General features: G+C 41.1%; 1 protein-coding gene across 5 annotated transcripts in view; it reads right to left on the reverse strand.

Annotated features, from left to right (window-relative positions):
- The window catches only part of SLC35F4 (solute carrier family 35 member F4), a 315,757-nt gene that overhangs the window by 73,931 nt on the left and 220,709 nt on the right, over window positions 1-21,117 (reverse strand). For 3 of the 5 annotated variants that reach the window (XM_040332985.1, XM_040332986.1, XM_040332987.1), the window contains exon 2: window positions 13,422-13,601. The exons of the other annotated variants lie outside the window; for them this stretch is intronic. In XM_040332985.1, the coding sequence (XP_040188919.1) occupies window positions 13,422-13,601 (180 nt within the window). The remainder of the gene's footprint in view (window positions 1-13,421; window positions 13,602-21,117) is intronic. 5 annotated transcript variants of the gene reach the window in all.

Consider the following 21,117-nt stretch of genomic DNA (forward strand, 5'->3'; position numbering starts at 1 on the left):
ATCGAACCCAGATGCCGTCGTATCTTGTTTTGAGGATTCAAAACAAAGATACGACGCGGGAAATTTGAAAGTACGCCGGAGTATCAGTAGATACGCCGGCGTACTCTCTCTCTGGATCTGCCCCTAAGGCTGTAATCCCAAATATGATTCCAATAGAGTTATGCCGACAGTTCATTAGGATGTGATACACATAAATAAGGTAGGTACACCTACAGTTCCCTAATGGATATCAGCAAGGATAGCATTATGAAATGCTGCTGGTAATAACAACAAGATGGTTTTGTTGGCATATAGTTGGATCTAGATGTGCCAGGCAGTAATAACTGTGTGGGCTACAGACAGCAGAACGTACCATGAGTTGGTGCAGCTGATAGTTTCATACAGATCACAGTGTCAAGTTTACTGCTAGACAACTTCTTGCTCAGCTCTTACCATCTGTAAGCAATCTTCCGTTCTAGGAATCCCGGAGCTCACTCTCGTTACGGTGCTGACGTGTTTGCATATTCCTCTGGCGCCGTCAATTGATGTCCTGATCGCACAGCAACCAGGGAATTTGGTTCCGGGAGATTGAGTAAGTTCCTTTACAGAGAGGCAAGTGGATGGTAAGGTGAATTAGTGGTGAAGAGTCAGCATGCAGCGTGGCTTCCTTGCTGTATATCCCAAGGCGGTGTCACTTAAAGGGATATGTGCGAAAAAATTTAACTTCTCATGTTGGGAAGAAAAATAACTCCAGTAATGATAAAAGTGGGTGGCTGGAGTGGTGGTGGATCCTGCCTCAACGCTGATGTGCGTAATGCTTACGCGTTTCGATAATTTCTGATCTTCATCGGAGCATACGTGTGTGTTCAAGATCTCTCACTAAATACCCTTAGGTAATTATAAATCACTTAGTTCAGCTGGGTTACTTAGGAGTCAAACACATCCAACACATTAACATTCAAAACAGACAGACTAACTAGGGGAGTGATATTAAAACAATAAGGTAGCGCAATGCCAGAATTTTAATACCCAAATAAATAGGAGTGTGAATATATACAAGCCAAATATACCCTCCAAGCCTTAAAAGTAAACTAAGGCAAGTCTACAAGAATGGTATAGCAGAGATTATGAATATTAACACTGCTATAGCATAGAGATGTCCTTATGGCATCGTAAATCATCTATTGGTTGCCATACCTTAACCAGTATATCAATTTAGGTTTCCTGGTAGGTAGCGCACAAAATATAATTACACTTCAAGACAGATCGCATATCCCATAAAGTGAAGAATAAATAAACAAACAAGCAAACAGACAAATAAGGAAGTAGGATACAGATGATTAGTGTCCAATGCCTCGAAGTATACAAGATGCTTGAACAATTTGGTAAATATATTTCACCACATACTGCGAGATAAATAGATGAGAGAAACTCATAGTTCGACATGTCTTAAACATGGTGAATGGATTCATACTGATATTCTGTTCATTAGTACAGCATGAATAGTGTACCCTGGGTGATAATACATTTAAAGGTATACCGGCCTTAGAAGACACTCCAATACCCAGAGTATCATTTATGGCCGTTCATTAAAGTCTATGGATCTAAAAAGACTGCTAGATTATATTCATTGTTTAACCCTTGTGGCTGGAGACTGCCTATATTGTATATCCAAATTTTCTCTTTACGATAGAGAATCCTATCGAAGTCTCCTCTTCTTGGAGGTAAATTAAGCCTGCAGATACCTCTACATGTAAGTCCATCTGGGACACCATTATGGTAGAAAAAGATAGTGGACGGTCTTATCTTTTTCGGTGATACTTTGGATATGTTCACTTAAACAAATTTTTAATTGACGTTTAGTCTTACCGACATACATCAGCCTGCATGGGCAGGTAAGTATATATATTACACGAGTGGTAGAACAGTTGATAAAACTATTTATCCCAAATTGTTTGGTGCCATCAAAGCTGAAAAAAGTGTCAGTTTTGTCGATAAACTTACACATAGTGCATCTACCGCATAGATGCATGCCTTTTAAAGGGGGCAAGTCTGTAAGCCAATTAGGTTTGGTAGTTCTCTGGTACTCCGAATGTACCAAGCAGTCCTTTAGATTAGTGGATCTTCTTGCTGTTAGGAGGGGACGGTCACCCACAATGTTCCCCAAAATGGGTGCATCAGATAATATGTGCAAGTGCTGATTCAATATGGATTTTAATCTTTCTCCCACTGTTCACCATATTTTGTTATTATCCTGATTGGGGCCGTTTGAATTTTGGGTGATTTTAAATTTGCCACACTTCTTTTAGCAAGAAGATCCGTCCTATCCGTTAGATATGCACGTATTTTTGGCTTTGCGGATGCATTTGTGGGAATATCCTCTCTCCCTAAACCTGCTATACAGATCTTGTGCTTCAAGTGCAAAGTCATCTTCACTGGAACAGTTCCTTCTGGTTCGAAGGAACTGTCCAATGGGAATGCCATGAATAAGCGATCTAGGATGATCGCTAGTGGCATAGAGAAGTGTATTTGCAGCGGTTTCTTTTCTGAAAGTCTTTGTCAAAATTTGGTCATTTTTTCCATACACGGTTAGGTCAAGTAAGGATAAGGATTCCCTATGCCAATTGTAAGTCAATTTAATATTTCTCTCATTGCAATTTAGATGTTCCATAAAAAGGTCTAATTCTTGGGGGGTACCCCCAAAATCATGATCATGTCATCTATGTACCTCAGCCACAGAAGACAGTGGAGGGATTGACAGAGAGGAGTAGCAGACGCAGAGCGGTTGGTAAGGTGGGTGAGTCTGGCAGCAGCATTCATGATGGATTGAAGGGGGGATAGACTATGTAAAGGTAAGCCAATGAGGAGGGAGTTGCAGTAGTCGTGGCAAGAGATGACCAGGGAGTGAATTAAGAGCTTTGTTTTGTCATTAGTTAGAAAGGGATTTGGAGATGTTTCGGAGGTTGAGGTGGCAAGGTTTGGACAGTAATTGGCTATGTGGCTTAAAGGAGAACTCAGAGTCCAGGATTACACCTAGGACTTTGGCATGTAGGGATGGGATTATAGCTGTGCCATCAATTTTGACAGAGAGATCAGGGGAAGAAGCACGTGGGGGAGGAAAAATTATAAGTTTCGTTTTGGATAGATTACGAGAGGTCCAAGAACGGAACCTTGGGGGACCCCAACAGAGAAAGGAAGAGGAGAGGAGTAGGTAGAATTGTAAGTAACGCATGCTGTGATGCGCTGTTACACCACAGTTGCCTTCTTTTTTTTAGAGGCATAGGGCCAGATTCAGAAAGATCAGCGGATCTTTCTGCTGGCATAACGTATCCCTGATACGTTACGCCGCTGTAACTTTGGGCACAAGTTCTGTATTCAGAAAGAACTTGCGCCCTTATTTACGGCCGCGTAACGTATGTGTTGCGGCGTAAGGCCGCGTAATTCAAATGGGGATGTTGGGGGGCGTGTTTTATTTAAATTTAACTTGACTCCGCGTTTTTTACGTTTTTTTTAACAGCGCATGCGCCGTTTGTAACATATCCTAGTGTGCATTGCTTCAAATTACGTCGCAAGGACGTATTGAATTTGACGTGAACGTAAATGACGTACAGCCGTATTCGCAAACGACTTACGCAAACGACGTAAAAAATAAAAGATTTGACGCGGGAACGACGGCCATACTTAACATTGAGTACGCCTCATAATAGCAGGGGTAACTATACGCCAGAAAAAGCCGAACGCAAACGATGTAAAAAAATGCGCCAGACGGACGTACGTTCGTGGATCGCCGTAACTAGCTAATTTGCATACTCAACGCTGAATTCGACGGAAACGCCACCTAGCGGCCGGTGGAAAAAATGCATCTACGATCCGACGGCGTACTAAGACGTACGCCTGTCGGATCGATCCCAGATGCAGTCATATCTTGTTTTGTAGATACAAAACAAAGATACGACGCGGGAAAATTTTAAATTACGCGGCGTATCAATAGATACGCTGGCGTAATTCTTTTGTGAATCTGGCCCACAATCTACAAATTTTCTTGGCCGCAATCAATCAAGCTGGGCTTACTGGACAATAATAATAAGATTGCAGTGCAGTACAGAAAGAGTCCTTGAAAGCAATGCTTTCTACAACAGACATAACACAAGCATGTCTCGTCCTATGTGTACCTGTTAAAATCACACAGCTAAAGGGTCACACGGCGAGAAACCGCAGTGAATCATTATAAAACGTGATAAGTTTTAAGTCAGCATAAACAGTGGAAGTGTTTCATTATAACGTTAACAGCCATTCTAAAAGTCTTCATCTAACGGATGTCCCTATGAGGTCCGATGCCACTGATGGCAGACGTGTCCCTTTTTCATAATCCTTATTGTTCTTAGTCTGAGTCTGTTTGCATTACGCTCAGTCAGCTACATTAAAGAAGGCACGCTCATTCAAATGTGTCAGCTTGATAATGTTGCATAGCTGAGGACGGGAAAAACAATCTATTGAGAATTGGCGACTTGATCTGGATGAAAGAGACACTGAAGGTTGAGCTGATTAGCCGGGACAACTTGGTCATGGTGTTAGTATTGCCTATTAGCAGAAGTCTTCTGAGAGTTAAGGCTCTTCATTTCACGCATTGTTCTAAATCCCTGTACACACGATCGGTTTGTCTGATGAAAACGGAGCGATGGAACGTTTTCATCAGACAAACCGATCGTGTGTGGGCCCCATCGGTATGTTTTCCATCAGTGAAAAAAAATAGAACATGTTTTAAAATGTTCCTATGGATTAAAAACTGATAGAAAAAAACGATCGTCTGTGTGGAACTCCATTGGAGAAAAATCAATGCATGCTCAGAATCAAGTCGACGCATGCTCGGAAGCATAGAACTTCATTTTCCTCAGCACGTCGTAGTGTTTTACGTCACCGCGTTGGACACGGTCGGATTTTTGACTGATGGTGTGTAGACAAGACTGATGAAAGTCAGCTTCATCGGATATCCGACGAAAAAATCCATCGGATTAGATTCCATCAGATATCCGATTGTGTGTACAGGGCATTAGGCTGCTCCAGTCTGCCTTGCTCTTGTATTTTGTTTGTTATTTTAAAGGTGTTTTCTGTTTAACCGTAAGATTATTGAACATTGTAATAGTTGGAGGACAATTCCAGCAACATTCAAGGCTTATCGCTTGCCTTAAATTTCACTTTCCAATCTTGTGTATATACATTTTTGTAAGGTAACAGGGCGAGTAGATAAAAGATATGTTATGGAGCAGGATCCAGACCACAAACTACATTTATTTCTTTATTTTATTTTCAATATTTATATAATGCCAACACATTCTGCATCTGGGCACAGAAACCACTCATGTCAGTCCCTTCCCTAGAGGAGCTTACAATCTAATGTCCCTACATTCAGAAACACACACCTTGGGTTCAAGTGGAAGATGACTGGGGTATGTAAATATGTATTTAAAATAAAAAATTGGAAAACCTACATAAACCAGGATGGGCATATAAACTCCATGCTGGTAACACCCCTGGTGGGAACTGAAGCTAAAATCTTGGTAATACAAAGGAAGTGTTATCGACTACAATATGTTCCTAATTGCACTTCTCTGCTCTCCCCTTAAGCATGGTGTCAGACAGGACATCTAAAAACAAAATCCTTATTGAGGGAAATACAGTAAAACCTTGGTTTGCAAGCATAATTCGTTCCAGAAACATGCTTGTAATCCAAAGCACTTGTATATCAAAGCATTTTTTTTACAGGGTATAAAAGAGAAGAGAGGCATGTAACCATATTGCTACACTTAGGCCCCGTACACACGGTCGGACAAAACCGATGAGAATGGACCGAGGTTCAGTTTCATCGGTCCAAACCGACCGTGTGTATAGCCCATCGGTCTGTTTTCCTTCAGAAACAGGGGGCTCCCACGCGGATGTACGGGAGTGTCAACGCAGCTCCGACCACTCACAGCGCCGGAGCCCACAAACCCGGAATAAACACCAGGGGAACATGTCAGCCATCTCAGCGGAGAGATTTTAAATAAATGCATAAAGGCTGCCAATTGTAAGCACCTCTGTCAGTGGTATATGGTTTTTCTAAAACCTCTAACTACCGATTTTGCTGAACATCCTGGTCTGTTAAAATAAAATAAAAAATAAACGTGTATTACAAGGTGAAAATAAAGCCAAAAAGACCTAAAATGAGAGACCTAATGCAGCCACCATATTTAGGATTGCTAGGTTGCAACATAATGCAAATTAGTTTTTGTGTTTAATACTGCTTTAAGGCGGTCCAAATGGTAAGGGGTGTCCAATAGACAATTGAAGTGATTGTAAAGCTTATTTTTTTTTTAAATAACAAACATGTTACAATTACCTCCACTGTGCAGCTCATTTTGCACAGAGTGGCCCCTATCCACGTCTTCTGGGGTCCCTCTGCGGCTGTCCCGGCTCCTCCCTGCTTCTGATAACCCCCCTGGAAAGCGCTCTCCCAAGGGGGTTACCTTGCGGGCGTGCTCCCGACTCCTGTACCCGGAGTCCATGGCCGCCGACTACAGGACTCGGCCCGCCCCCTGGCCCTCGCGTCATTGGAGTTCACTGACAGCAGCGCGAGCCAATGGCTGCGCTGCTATCAATCTATCCAATGAAGAGCCAAAAAGAGCAGAGAAGACCGGGCCGAGACTAAGCACGTTCTCGACGCGGGACTTTTCGAGAGCTCAGGTAAGTAAACCAGGGAGCTGGGGGGCCTGTAATCGTCGGATGTTTTTTCATCTTAATGCATAGGATGCATTAAGGTGAAAAAACATGAACCTTTACAACCCCTTTAAGTTTATATCCCTTTTCAAGTTCAAAAAACACTTGCCTTTTATTCTGAAACCAAGATAATAACAGATAGAATTCCTCTGCAAGCAGAAGGGGGATGTATAAATGAGAAATCTAGCCTCCTTATAGTACCAAGGCTCTATTTATTAATCTGTAACTACAGCCTGCACTTACTCTTATTACTGATAATTAAATACATTCAAAATTCCTAGATTCCTTTCCAGTGTTTTTATCTCAATGGAACATAAAACTGAATTGGAAAGTACCCTAGAGAAACCTGCTTGCAGAGCTGCCTTTATAGCTCAAGATGATTCAGAGATGTAAAATAGAAATCCCTGAGCAGGCCTATCTGTCTCTCTGATGATGTCCAGAACAAGCGCTAGACTCTGATTTGCTGTCCTCATAAATGTGCTGAGAAAGTGTCATGCTTTGCCCTATCAGAGGTGGTTGCTCATTGACTTTCTGGCATCTTTGACATCTTCCAGAGGGGTTGAAATGTCTAAGTATTGGTAGGACATTTTTGGGAGTTGCTTTTGTTTTAATAAAACATCCCAAAGCATGTCAGCCTTAACAAATTAGGGCTGATTATGAACTATAGGACAAAAATTTGAGCTTAGGATCTAACAACCACATTTCTTTTTTTCTATAATTTAAAAGATGAATATTGATACATTTTAGAGGTTAAAATTGTACTTTACCCTTCTTTTCTTTGATCTACATATGCGATGCTCTATAAATGCCTTTGAACCCCTAATCATCACCCCAGCAATGAGATTCATTCTCCCATAGTTGGATGAGTATCGTTATAGCTGAAGCTCAGCTGATTTAAAGTGTTACTAAACTCAGGACCCTGCATTCACTAAATCTCCCACTGTACACAGAACATGGAAATGCAATAATTTTAGTAAACATAAACTGCTATATACTTCTGATGATAAAAGGTATTTAGCAGTCTTGTGGCTTCTATCAGTGTCTGGTTAAAGCTTGTAGGAGGAGTTTTCATTATCCCCTGATTGTCCTATAATGATGCATGACCCCTGACCCTTTGTCTGGACAGTGCTGATTGGTCCTGTGCTGATCACATGCACTCTCCCAAGAAAAAAAAAACTTTCTAGCAATACACACCAAACTGAGCATGTGCAGACTGACTCCAATAACTCTGTCTTATGCCAGGATGTTTTGGGGACAAAGCAAGCAAGAGAGGATCTGTGCATACAGGATTAATCAGCCTTTTTAAACAATGCAGAGTATTAACCCCTTAGATTCCACAGTGAGTATAACAAGCATGCTTTACTGCATATAAAAAACATGTATTCTTGAAAGTATTCTTGAAAACATATTCATACCTCTTGAAATTGTCCACATTTTGTCATGTTACAACCAAAATAGTACATTTATTTTATTTGAGATTTTATGTGATAGACCAACACAAAGTGGCACATAATTGTGAAGTGGAAGGAAAATGATAAATGGTTTTCATTTTTTTTTTTTTTTTATAAATAAATATCTGAAAAGTGTGGTGTGCATTTGTATTCAGCCCCTTTACTCTGATACCCCTAACTAAAATCTAGTGGAACAAATTTTCTTCAGAAGTCATCTAATTAGTAAATAGAGTCCAGCTGTGTGTAATTTAGTCTCAGTATAAATACAGCTGTTCTGTGAAGCCCTCGGGAGGTTAAAGAACCTTAGTGAACAAACAGCATCATGAAGGCCACGGAACACACCAGACAAGTCAGTTGTGGAGAGGCTTAAAGCGCTGTTAGGTTATAAACAAATATCCCAAGCTATGAACATCTCACGGAAAACTGTTCAATCTATCATCCAAAAATAGAAAGAGTATGGCACAACTGCAAACCTACCAAGACACCTAAACTGAGAGGCATAGAGAGCATTAATCAGAGAAGCAGCAAAGAGGCCCATGGTAACTCTGGAGGAGCTGCAGAGACCCACAGCTCAGGTGGGAGAATCTGTCCACAGGACAACTATTAGTTGTGTACTCCACAAATCAGGCATTTATGGAAGAGTGGCAAAAAGAAAGCCATTGTTGAAAGAAAGCCATAAGAAGTCCTGTTTTCAGTTTGTGAGAAGTCATGTGGGGGACACAGCAAACATGTGGAAGAAGGTGCTCTGCTCAGATGAGACCAAAATCAAACTTTTTGGCCTATGCTATGTGTGGTCGAAAACTAACACTGCACATCATCCTGAACACACCATCCCCACTGTGAAACATGGTGGTGTCAGCATCATGTTGTGGGGATGCTTTTCTTCAGCAGGGACAGGGAAGCTGAACAGAGTTGATGGGAAGATGAATGAAGCCAAATACAGTGCAATCTTAGAAGAAAACCTGTTAGAGTCTGCAAAAGACTTGAGACTGGTGCAAACGTTCACCTTCCAGCAGGACAACAACCCTAAACATACAGCCAGTGCTCCAATGGGGTGGTTTAGATCAAAGCATATTCATGTGTTATAAAGTCCAGGCCTAAATTCTGGGAATCTGCGGCAAGACTTGAAAATAGCTCTTCACAGATGCTCTCCATCCAATCTGACAGAGCTTGAGCTATTCTGCAAAGAAGAATGGGGAAAAATATCACTCTCTAGATGGGCAAAGCTGGTAGAGACATCCCCAAAAAGACTTGTAGCTGTGGTTCTACAAAGTACTGACTCAAGGGGGCGCCATACAAATGCACGCCACACTTTTCAAATATTTATTTGTAAAAAAAATTGAAAACCATTTATCAATTTTCTTCCACTTCACAATTATGTTCCACTTTGTGTTGGTCTATCACATAAAATCCCAATAAAATACATTTGCGTTTTTGTTTGCAACATGACAAAATGTGGAACATTTCTAGGGACTGTACAGACTGATTTTACTGTTGTGGGTTTAGTAACACTTTAAAGCTTAACCCCAGGCAGAAGACTAAAGAGTCAGATAAAATACATATATTGGAGCTGTTTACTTGCCAATGGATTTGTACTTTTGTCCATTCAGTTCTAAGATCTGCCACACAGCATAGTCTTGTTTTAGTCTACTGCAGTTAAGTAACACTAATGCCACGTACACACGATCGGTTCAATCCGAAACGTACAGGTAGATCCCAGCCACCGGCGGCACACTCGTGACCCGGTCTTGAGCTCCGTGACTGCGCCCGCGGGACCAGCAGACCCGATTGCCGCCGGTGTCCCGCGATCGGGTCACAGAGCTGAAGAACGGGGAGAGGTACCTGAGAGGTGTCACTGATCGTCTGTTCCCGACGATCAGTGATGTCACGCACCAAGCCACGCCCCCACACAGTAAGAATCACACATTAGGTCACACTTAACCCCTTCAGCGCCCCCAACAGGTTAACCCCTTCACTGCCAGTGTCATTTTCACAGTAATCAGTGCATTTTTATAGCACTGATCGCTGTAAAAATTACAATGGTTCCGAAATAGTATCAAAAGTGTCCGATGTGTCCGCCATAATGTCGTATTTAAGATAAAAATCGATGATCGCCACCATTACTAGTAAAAAAAATAACAATAAAAATGCCATAAAACTATGCCCTATTTTGTAGACGCTATAACTTTTGCGCAAACCAATCAATAAACGCTTATTGCGATTTTTTTGACCAAAGATATGTAGAATATATGAAGAATACGTATCGGCCTAAACTGAGGGAAAAAAAAGTTTTTTTTAATATATTTTTGGGGGATATTTATTATAGCAAAAAGTAAAAAATATTGCATTTTTTTCAAAATTGTCACTCTATTTTTGTTTATGTCACATTTATGATAAAAATCGATGATCACTGCCATTACTAGTAAAAAAAGTAACAATAAAAATGCCATAAAACTATGCCCTATTTTGTAGACGCAGAGGTAATCAAATACCACCAAAAGAAAGCTCTATTTGTGGGAAAAAAAAGGACGCTAATTTTGTTTGGGAGCCATGTGGCACGACCATGCAATTGTCAGTTAAATCGACGCAGTGCCAAATCGCAAAAAGGGGCCAGGTCCTTTAGCAACAAAATGGCCTGGGGCTTACGTGGTTAAAAAACACATATTTAATTGAATATTAATAACTCAAAAGCTGTGTTTATTTATGTCTTTTATATCTTCCTGGAGTTCAGCTTTATAATGCAAACTGCAAGCTTTCCAAATTACTGTACAACAAGCGGAAATTGCCTTTCAACACAGACTACACACCAACAAGACCATCGTTTTAATCCAAATGCACCAATCAATGGAGAGTGTTGTAAACTCACTAAACTCTGTACAGCATACATGGGAAAATAGGGTAGACAGGGCCTCATCAACCTGCATATTAATGACTGATGAGTTTTCTTATTCAAGATATATTTTAATTGATTATAAATTCTATTTAAAATAAATTCCATATAAATTATAAATTAGAACTATTGCATCTTTAGCTGCATACAAATACATAAGAGGGCTCAAGTACACTCAATCTTATGCCGGTATGTCAACATGGAAATTGATAGAGCAATAGAATGCCAAGGACTCTTGTATATGAGCCCCGATAGAAGTATAAAAGATGCAATTTTACCTTTTTGAATGCAAAGTACTTAAGGATGGTTTTGGTTGAGATGTTGTAAGTCAATGAAGCTGTGTAATTTATGGATTTAATAACATTTTACAAAAGTGCGTTAGTGAGTAATTTTTATAACATAAAATTAACTTAGCAAAAATGACAGTTGTGAGCAGGAGAATTCTCTAAACAGTGCCGGAATAATCTGTCATCTGCCAAGGCCATGAGCTTAGATAGCCTTGCTGGAGCTGACCAAAACAAACCAAACACCAAATAGGAAAAAGATGGGAGAAGATGTAAGCTCCCAGTTATCAGAACTTGCAAAGTGTAATGCCGCGTACACACGATCGTTTTTCGGCATGAAAAAAAACAACGTTTTTAAAAACGTCATTTAAAATGATCGTGTGTGGGCTTCACATCGTTTTTCGGCTTCTGAAAAACGACAACATTTTTTTTTCGAACATGCTGCATTTTTTAACGTAGTTTTAAAAAAATTTGTTTTCCGGGTTGTAAAAAATGATCGTGTGTGGGCTAAAACAACGTTTTAAACCCGCGCATGCCCAGAAGCAAGTTATGAGACGGAGCGCTCGTTAAAACTACCATTCATAATGGAGTAAGCACATTCATCACGCTGTAACAGAAAAACAAGCGTGAATTGTCTTTTACTAACAAGGAATCAGCTAAAAGCAGCCCAAAGGTGAATAGAACTTCCCTTTTAGAGTGCCGTCGTACGTGTTGTACGTCACCGCGCTTTTTTCTAAAACGATGGTGTGTGGGCAACATCGTTTTTAATGATGAAGTTGGAAAAACTTTGTTTTTTGGACATGCTGAAAAACGTCGTTTTTTTTCATGCCGAAAAACGATCGTGTGTACGCGGCATAAGAGCCGGTTCACACAGGGGCGACTTGGGATCTGACTTGTGTCGCCCCAAGTCGCGCTGTTGAGAAAATCAATGGAAGTGAATGGAGCCGTCTTAATGTACACTACTGAAGTTGCTCCAACTTCAGAAAAGGTTCCTGTACTACTTCAATCCGACTTCTAGGCGACTTGTACCCATTAATTTCAATGGAAGTCGCCTCCAAAGTCGGATCGTGTCTTAACTGAAGCAAAAATACAGGAAGAGAAAATTGTTTTCTCAGGTAACCCTTTACAACCACTTTAACCTACAGGTAAGCCTAGATTAAGGCTTACCTGTAGGTGCTTGAAATATCTCCTAAACCTCCACGGTTTAGGAGATATTTACTATAATCACGGGTGCCGCTGTCTGCGGCACATGTGCCGTAGACAAGTGGTGCAGGCGCACTGTAGTGTGCCGTTTCTCATTGAGGCTGTGCCGTCACTGTCGGCTCCCGCGATCATGAGCGGGAGTGACATCCTCGTGGCTCTGGCCAATCAGAGCGCCAGAGCCGTGATACACGGAAGTAACCCCTGGGCAAGATGTTGGCTGCCTGGGCGTTGGAAGATGACAGCTGCGGGGGCTTTGATCAGAGGTGAGTATTACATAATGAGCTAGTATGCCATGCATACTAGCTCATTATGCCTTTGTCTTGCAGGTGGTGTTTTTTTTTATGGGTTTACTTGCTCTTTAACAGGCAACACTTTGGAAAGGTAATTTTAGAGACAGGGTAGTTTTAAAAATTCTGCTTCTATGCACATTTCACTGGTTCAAAGTCATGAAAGTAATACAAGGCATAGTATTCTACCCTTCCAGGATCCATTGGCATTGATCATGTGATTTCTGCTGAAACAGAGGATCAGGGTTCAGCAAGAGCCTCTGATTGGACAGTCGTCCTTTTAGCAGAGACCATATGAGCAATGTTCAGGTTCCTGTGGTATTTATGCTATCTTTTACCTTTTATCACTTTAAGGGAGTGAATCAGGGATTGTTTTTTCAAGTTTGCTTCAAATCTTTGCTAAAATATATTAAAATCTAGTTGCATTTGTATACTATTCCTTTTTGGTTATGTCATCATGCCATGAAAACGCTGACAGATAATAATATAAAGTTGCAGGCAATGATAATATGTTCCATAAGAATCAAACACGAGAATGCCCAGTTTAGAATGCCAGTACTTTTATAAGCCATACCTGAACTACTTTCAATTCTGTTGGATTTGCTTGATTGGGAACTTCTACTATCCATCTCAAAAATTGGAGAAGAAGAGTCTTCAGTTGATGACATGTGGAAGAGCTTCCTTCTTGTGCTATTGCATGAGTTTGAGTATGTCATTCCGGTGTGACATCGAGAAACAGAAGAATGCGTGGTATCTGAGAAGAAAGAGTCGGAATGAATTTGGCCCAGCAGATTATGAACATCCTTCATAAATGTGACAATTCTAAAGTCTCTATAAACATCATCTTGAAAATATCGACCCCAACAAGTAGGCTAAATATGTCTCTGGCATCTTGTTTAGTTCACGCTACTGAAAAAACTGTCAGTTGATACGTGGACTGATATCACTTTCCTTTTTCCAAAAAGTTCAAAAACAACTACTGGGCCACTGCAAAGTCTGAAGAACCCGAGGGTTATCAGTATAGTCTGTATAGTCTTATTTCTGAGTCCAAAGCTTGACACTTTTTTTTTAGAACCAGATGAAGTTTGGTCTTCTTAGGACTGATGCCATGCAAGATAGGTAGACATCCAATTGCCATAACACAAAACAGGATTCCATGTTTCCATTTCATTCAGTAGAATCCATGCCAAAAGGCCACTATTAGCAAGGACTGCAGCTATATATGTTTACTGCAGACAAAAGCCAAGTGCTGACTCTTCACAATCTTCTTTCTTCAAGTCTCATACTGTGACTGAAATGGCACAAGTAACCTTTGTTCTGAAGAAATTGCCTTAAGTCAGGAACAATAGGGCGTTTGCTATAGCCACCAGGCTTCCATGGCACCCGCATAAGCACTTTCTTAGTCGTAACTGGTTGGTTACAAATATAAGAGATAACATTTTACTGAATACGAAACAAAATAACTTGACATTTGTTGGTTTCTCTCAACTTAAAATGACACTTGTCTTTATTTATCTTTAATCACGCAGGATATGAAACATACCACATTGCCTAAATGACCATGCAGTATCTGGAAGGCATTGAGAGACTACTGGCCTAAAATCACAGCAGGCATCAATCCCAAAAACTTGCGATGGCCATTGCTATTATTGGAATGTAGAAGCCCAAAGAAGGGGTTCAATGATGAAATGGGTTTGCAAATTCTCTTTATAGTCACAATAAGCTAGTGGAAGCGGGGGGATCCCACAGGTATAGTATACGCATACTTACAATGGTCCAAGCTGGACCAATGTAACTATGGAAAAATAGCCATACCGGCAATTCTTCTTTAAACATGTTTCCATCATAAACCCAGTGAGGCCTCGTACACACGACCGAGGAACTCGATGGGCGAAACACATCGTTTTGCTCGTCGAGTTCGTTGTTAGGCTGTCGAGGATCTCGGCGAGCCAAATTTCTCCATTGCCGTCGAGGAAAAAAAAGGCCTCGTACACACGACCGAGTTTCTCGGCAAAAACCAGCAAGAAACTTGCTGTTTTTTTTTTTTTGCAGAGGAAACCGGTCGTGTGTACACTTTTCGACGAGGAAACTGTCGAGGATCACGTCGAGCCAAAAAGAGAGCATGTCTTCTTTTTCCTCGACGGCAATGGAGAAATTTGGCTCGCCGAGATCCTCAACAGCCTAACAAGTAACTCGACGAGCAAAACGATGTGTTTCGCCCGTCGAGTTTCTCGGTCGCGTGTACAAGGCCGAAGACATGCTCTCTTTTTGGCTCGACGAGATCCTCGACAGTTTCCTTGTCGAAAAGTGTACACACGACCGGTTTCCTCGGCAAAAAAATATCTCCCAGCAAGTTTCTTGCTGTTTTTTGCCGAGAAACTCGGTCGTGTGTACGAGGCCTGACAGTTACCTTGGCTTGTGACAATGTTTCATTAGAACTGGTTCAATAAATACTTGCATTTATCTTTAATACTGTTGGAAGTTTCACCCTTTTCTGTTAGGTATGATTACCTTAATTTGGGTAATTTTTTATTAACAATCATCCTGTCTGTCAGGCAAAATAAAAATAAGGTAATCCTACACATAGCAGGAAAACAAATTATCCTGCAAATGATGTAATTAATATGCACAGAAAGCTGGAAAATGAATTCATACTTGCCATTTCAGTACCTTGACATCGAGAAGATGTACAATAATGTGCTGTGAATTCAAAATCTATGCTTATGTTTTGTAAGCAAATAGAATGCTCTACAAGGAGACTTTAAATTTGACAGTGGAAGTGTAGACAACAGGAGATGATCACTATTTTGTGTATGCAATCCTCTTTAAGGCTGGGTTCACACTGATGTGGTGCGGGAATCGCATCGATTATTGTGCGGCTCCCGCACCGCATCTGAAATGCAGGCAGTTCACACAGTTCTCTGCAAACCGTTACGGGTGTCAATATAAGGTTAATGACACCCAATATGGGTTCGCAGAACGCAGTGCGAACTGTGGAATCGAAAAGCATGGGTCTGAACACCCATGCGGTCTGATTCCAGTGGACAAAAAAAAAGGGCCCTGCACGTTTTTGGTGCGGATCCAGTGCGAATTGAGCCGTACGTAATGTATGGCTCAATTCGCACTGCACTGAATTTGCATGTAATTTTTACAGGAATCCTGTGCGATTCCTTTACAAATGACATGTGATGTGGCAGACCGCATTAGTGTGAACTCAGCCTTACTGGCACTATTGACCAGTGACATTGTGCTCTTATATTTCCCAAGTAAGCAACCTCAAACTAGGTGCCAAGTTCGGCATCATATACTGTGTTGTAATTCCTCCCACTTTACAGGAAAATTGTCTTTCCTCTAGTGACAAATGGTCCTACCTAAATAGGTTAAAAGGACATAAATATGTTCCTAATGTAACTTATATGCCAACTGAAAGCTCATAAATCCACTTACATATGACTTACTATATAGAAACAGGTGCCCCCAGGCCAGTGATGGCGAACCTTGGCACCCTAGATGTTTTGGAACTACATTTCCCATGATGCTCATGCATTCTGTAGTGTAGTTGAGCATCATAGGAAATGTATTTCCCAAACATCTGGGTTGCCAAGGTTCGCCATCACTGCCCTAGGGAAACATCTAAATACCCTTAGGTAGATTCACACACAATAGCCTAAACTTGCGGCGGCGTAGCTTAGCGTGTTTAGGCTACGCCGCCGTAAGTTAGCTAGGCAAGTACATGATTCTCAATGTACTTGCCTGCTATGTTACTGTGGTGTAGCCTAAAGCGGGCGGGCGTAAGGGCGCCAAATTCAAATGTGTGTTAGAGGGGCGTGTTGTATGCTAATTGTGCTTGACCTTACGTTTTTTTTACGTTTTTCTTAACTGCGCATGCGCCGGGCGCCTACATTTCCCAGTGTGCATTGCGGCTAAGTACGCCGTACGGGCCTATTGATTTAGATGTGGATGTAAACGACGTAAATCGCTATTCACGGACGACTTACGCAAACGACGTTAAAAAAATCGAATTTTGAAGCGGGAACGTCGGCCATACTTGACATTACTATTCCACTAGGGCCGTAAACGGCGGAAAAGTACTGCGTCGGCTGGGCGTACGTTCGTGAATCGGCATATCTCCTCATTTACATATTTTACGCTGACCGCGATGGAAGCGCCACCTAGCGGCCATCCAAAATATTGCAATCTAAGATAGGACGGCGCAAGCCGTCGTATCTTAGATATGTTTAAGCGTATCTCTGTTTGAGCATACGCTTAAACATAAGTCAGCGTAGATTCTGAGTTAGGTTGGCTTATCTACTGATAAGCCAGCCTAACTCTTTCTGAATCTACCTACCTGACAACATACATTTATGAGAGCCGTTTTACCTGTCAAAGAATTGTATTTTTGTCCATTCAGTTCTAAAATTGCAGGGAGGAGGGCTGGGGGCCTAATCTTCCTATGCTGTGGTTTTCACTTTCCCATACTGATCCCCCACCCAATGAGCGGGCAGTGAAATAAGAATTGGCACACTGATAAGCTAATCTCTCTGCCACTCTGCTCTCGTCTTCTATCGCCATGCTCCTTGCAGGGTAAGACAATTAATCGTCTCCTGGTTTTGTTTCCTCTTTCCTCTTTCTGATCTCTGCTGTATAGTAGATTGCTAATAGCAAGGCAAATTAAGGTTTTTACACTGCTTGTAATAAAAAAATACAATTAATGAAGTATTAATTATTATACAGCTGTCATAATGTGTGCTTATTCTATATGCCATACATTCAGCTTTAAAGTTCTTTACTGCAGCTTACCAGTATTTGGATATGGTGGCTAATATAGTAATACTAGTTTTTTAAAGGGGTTGTAAAGGTATGTTTTTTATTTTCTAAATAGGTTCCTTTAAGCTAGTGCATTGTTGGTTCATTTACCTTTTCCTTCGAATTTCCCTTTTATTTTTATTTTTTTCTTTGTCTGAATTTCTCACTTCCTGTTTCTCCTCAGTAAACTTCACACCATCATCCGAGCTGTGTTTAGTCAGCCAGAACAGTTTACTGAACAGCTTACCGAGGAGGAACAGGAAGTGATAAATTCAGACAAAGAAAAATAATATTTAGAAGGGAAATCGAAGGAAAAGGTAAGTGAACCAACAATGCACTAGCTTAAAGGAACCTATTTAAAAAATAAACAAACCTTTACAACCCCTTTAAGTACATTTCTTAGTACAGAAAAAATAACTTTTGATCCACAAATTCTGTGAGTTTGTTACTTTCTGTGCACTTTGGTTAAAATTTCTAAATTTTTAATGGCCATTTTTCATGTCGAGAAAAATGCTCTGGAGCCCCACATATGATCGTTTTTAATGACCAATTTAAAAAATTGCATTTTTCTCGTCATGAAAAACGGTCGTGTGTATGCAGCATTAGGCTTAAGCCTCGTACACACGACCGAGGAACTCGACGGGCGAAACACATCGTTTTCCTCGTCGAGTTCCTTGTTAGGCTGTCGAGGAACTCGACAAGGCAAGTTTCTCCATTCCCGTCGAGGAAAAAGAAGACATGCTCTCTTTTTGGCTCGACGGGATCCTCGACAGTTCCCTCGTCGAAAAATGTACATACGACCGGTTTCCTCTGCAAAAAAAAAATCCCAGCAAGTTTCTTGCTGGTTTTTGCCGAGAAACTCGGTCGTGTGTACGAGGCCTTAGAGGTGAGCTTAGGCTTCCTCCAAACTCATCTCTAAGGCTGGTCATACACGGTGCGAATTTCTTTTTTCTTCAACCATGGCTGAGAGAAGACAATGATTATCCGGCAGACTGGTTGTACCCAAGTTGATTGATCGATCAACTTGGTACATTCAGCCTGCCCATTAACGTTTGGAATCTAGGCCGGTTCCTGCTGAACCAGCTGAGATTTAAACCATGTATGTACTCCAATGGGCTGGGTCAGCCCCACCAAGCAGCATTGTGTAGAGATGGTAGTGTTAGATCGTTTACTAGAGATGGACTTTACATAAGTAACTAACAAATTAAAGCCTAACTAAAGCTAGCATTTTTAAGCAGTTATGGAATTTTTTTTTTTTGTCCTTTTGGGATTTGAGTTTTACACAAATAAACAAAATCGGATCACTGTAAGCACCCCTGTCAGTGTAAAATGGTTTGTGTAAATCCTCTAAATTTTGCCGGACAACTTGGTCTCTTAAAAATGAAAAGTAGCTGACTTATGCCTCGTAGACACAATCGGAATTTCCAATGGAAAAAGTCAGATGGAATTTTTTCATCGTATATTCCGACCGTGTGTACGCCCCATCTGATTTTTTAGGTTGGAAATTCCGATGGAGTTAGAAAGAGAAAATTCTATCGCAAATTCCGTATGTCTGTATGGAACTCCGACAGTGAAAAAAACATACATGCTCGGAAACAATTCGACGCATGCTCAGAAGCATTGAACTTCATTTTTCTAGGCTCGTCGTAGTGTTGTACGTCACTGCGTTTTTGACGGTCGTAATTTGGTGTGTCCGTGTGTATGCAAGACAGCTTGAACGGAATACAGTCGGAAAAACCCATCGGAGTTTATTCCGGCGGAATCTCCGATTGTGTGTACAGGGCATTACTGGTCAGATAACTAGGTGAAAATAAAGTTAAAGGGTCTAAAATGTTTTTATTGAACTGTACTTTTCAGAAACAGAGACACTTTATTAGCTAAATACAATTCTATTGCCGCCGTCCAGCAATCTGACATAATTTGAATATGCAGTGAACATGATGGTGGCAGCTCTTTTCCAAGTACTGGAAGAAAGCCTGCCTGCATTGCAACATTTCATCTAATTCACTATTGTTCTCTGGAAACAGAGCACAACCAAAGCTGGCCGTAGACATGGCAGAACAGTTGGACAGCACACCTAACTTCTTCTAGCAGAGACGCTTAAGACACATGAGTGCTCCTGTCTACGGCATTGGAAGGGGAGCCACAAGCGGGCAGTCCTGATGGCGAGGAAAACAATAATCAAGCAATGTTTTCTGAAGCTGCATGGACAACAGTTGTTCAAATCTGTTGGGTGCATGGTGGCAAGATGTTGTCAGAAGGGCTGGACTGGGAAATGGCTTTCTAATATCTATAGACACCATTAGAGTAACACAGAAACCACAATGCCTGGTATCATCATTGTGGTGCACTTCTGTATGTTGGACCCAATTGTAACATTAAGGATCAAGTTATAATGAATGGCACCACAAACAGAGCCCGTGCCATGCATTGTGATAGCATACCATAATATGTTCATTTAAGTGTGTGTTACCACAATGTTCAGCGGCAAGGTGGCACGGCTGCGGAAAACGACATACCTGTACGTCGTTCAATGCAATAGCCACTGGGTGGCGCACGCGTAACGCTGCAGGCTCGTGCGTATGTCCATTGGCCACAGGAGGGACCAATCAGTGGGTCCGGCGGATGCAAAGTCCACCGGAACCCACTGATCGTTCCCCAGAGAGATAGAATGGCGGTCTGCCAATGTAAACAAGGAAGACCGCCGTTCTGTCAGGCATGGACACTGTGATCTTGTGTTACTGCTAATCAGGAACACGGATCACTGTGTCCATGCAGTGAGCCCACCCGCCCCCCCCCCCACCCCACACAGTAAGAAAGCACAAACACGGAACACACTTAACCATTTGATCGCCCCTGATGTTAACCCCTTCTCAGCCGGTGTAATTTATACAGTGTCAGTGCATATTTTTAGCACTGATCACTGTAATAATGTCACTGGCCCCCAAAAAATTGTCAAAAGGGTCAGTTAGGTGTCCGATCTGTTTGCCACAATGTCGCAGTCCTGCTAAAAATGATCACCGCCATTACTAGTAAAAAAAAATTAAATGCCATAAATCTATCCCTTATTTTGTAGACACTATAACTTTTGCGCAAACCAATTAATATAAGTTCATTGGAATTTTTTTTACCAAAAACATGGAGCAGAATACAAATTGGCCTAAATTAATGAAGAAATTCAATTTTGTTAAAAAAATTATTGGATATGTGTTATAGCAGAAAGTAAAAATATTATTATTATTTTTTTTTTTTTAATTGTCAGTCTTTTTTTGTTTCTAGCGCAAAAAAAATTAAAACCACAGAGGTGATCGAATACCACCAAAAGATAGCTCTATTTGTGGGGTAAAAAAGGACAGCAATTTTATTTGGGTACAACATCGCACAACAGCGCAGTTAAAATAACGCAGTGCCGTATCGCAAAACATGGCCTGGTCATTAAGGGGGTAAAAACTTCCGCTCCTTAA

This window comes from Rana temporaria, chromosome 13 (genome assembly GCF_905171775.1).
Source record: "Rana temporaria chromosome 13, aRanTem1.1, whole genome shotgun sequence".
In the NCBI taxonomy this organism is placed as follows: Eukaryota; Metazoa; Chordata; class Amphibia; order Anura; family Ranidae; genus Rana; species Rana temporaria.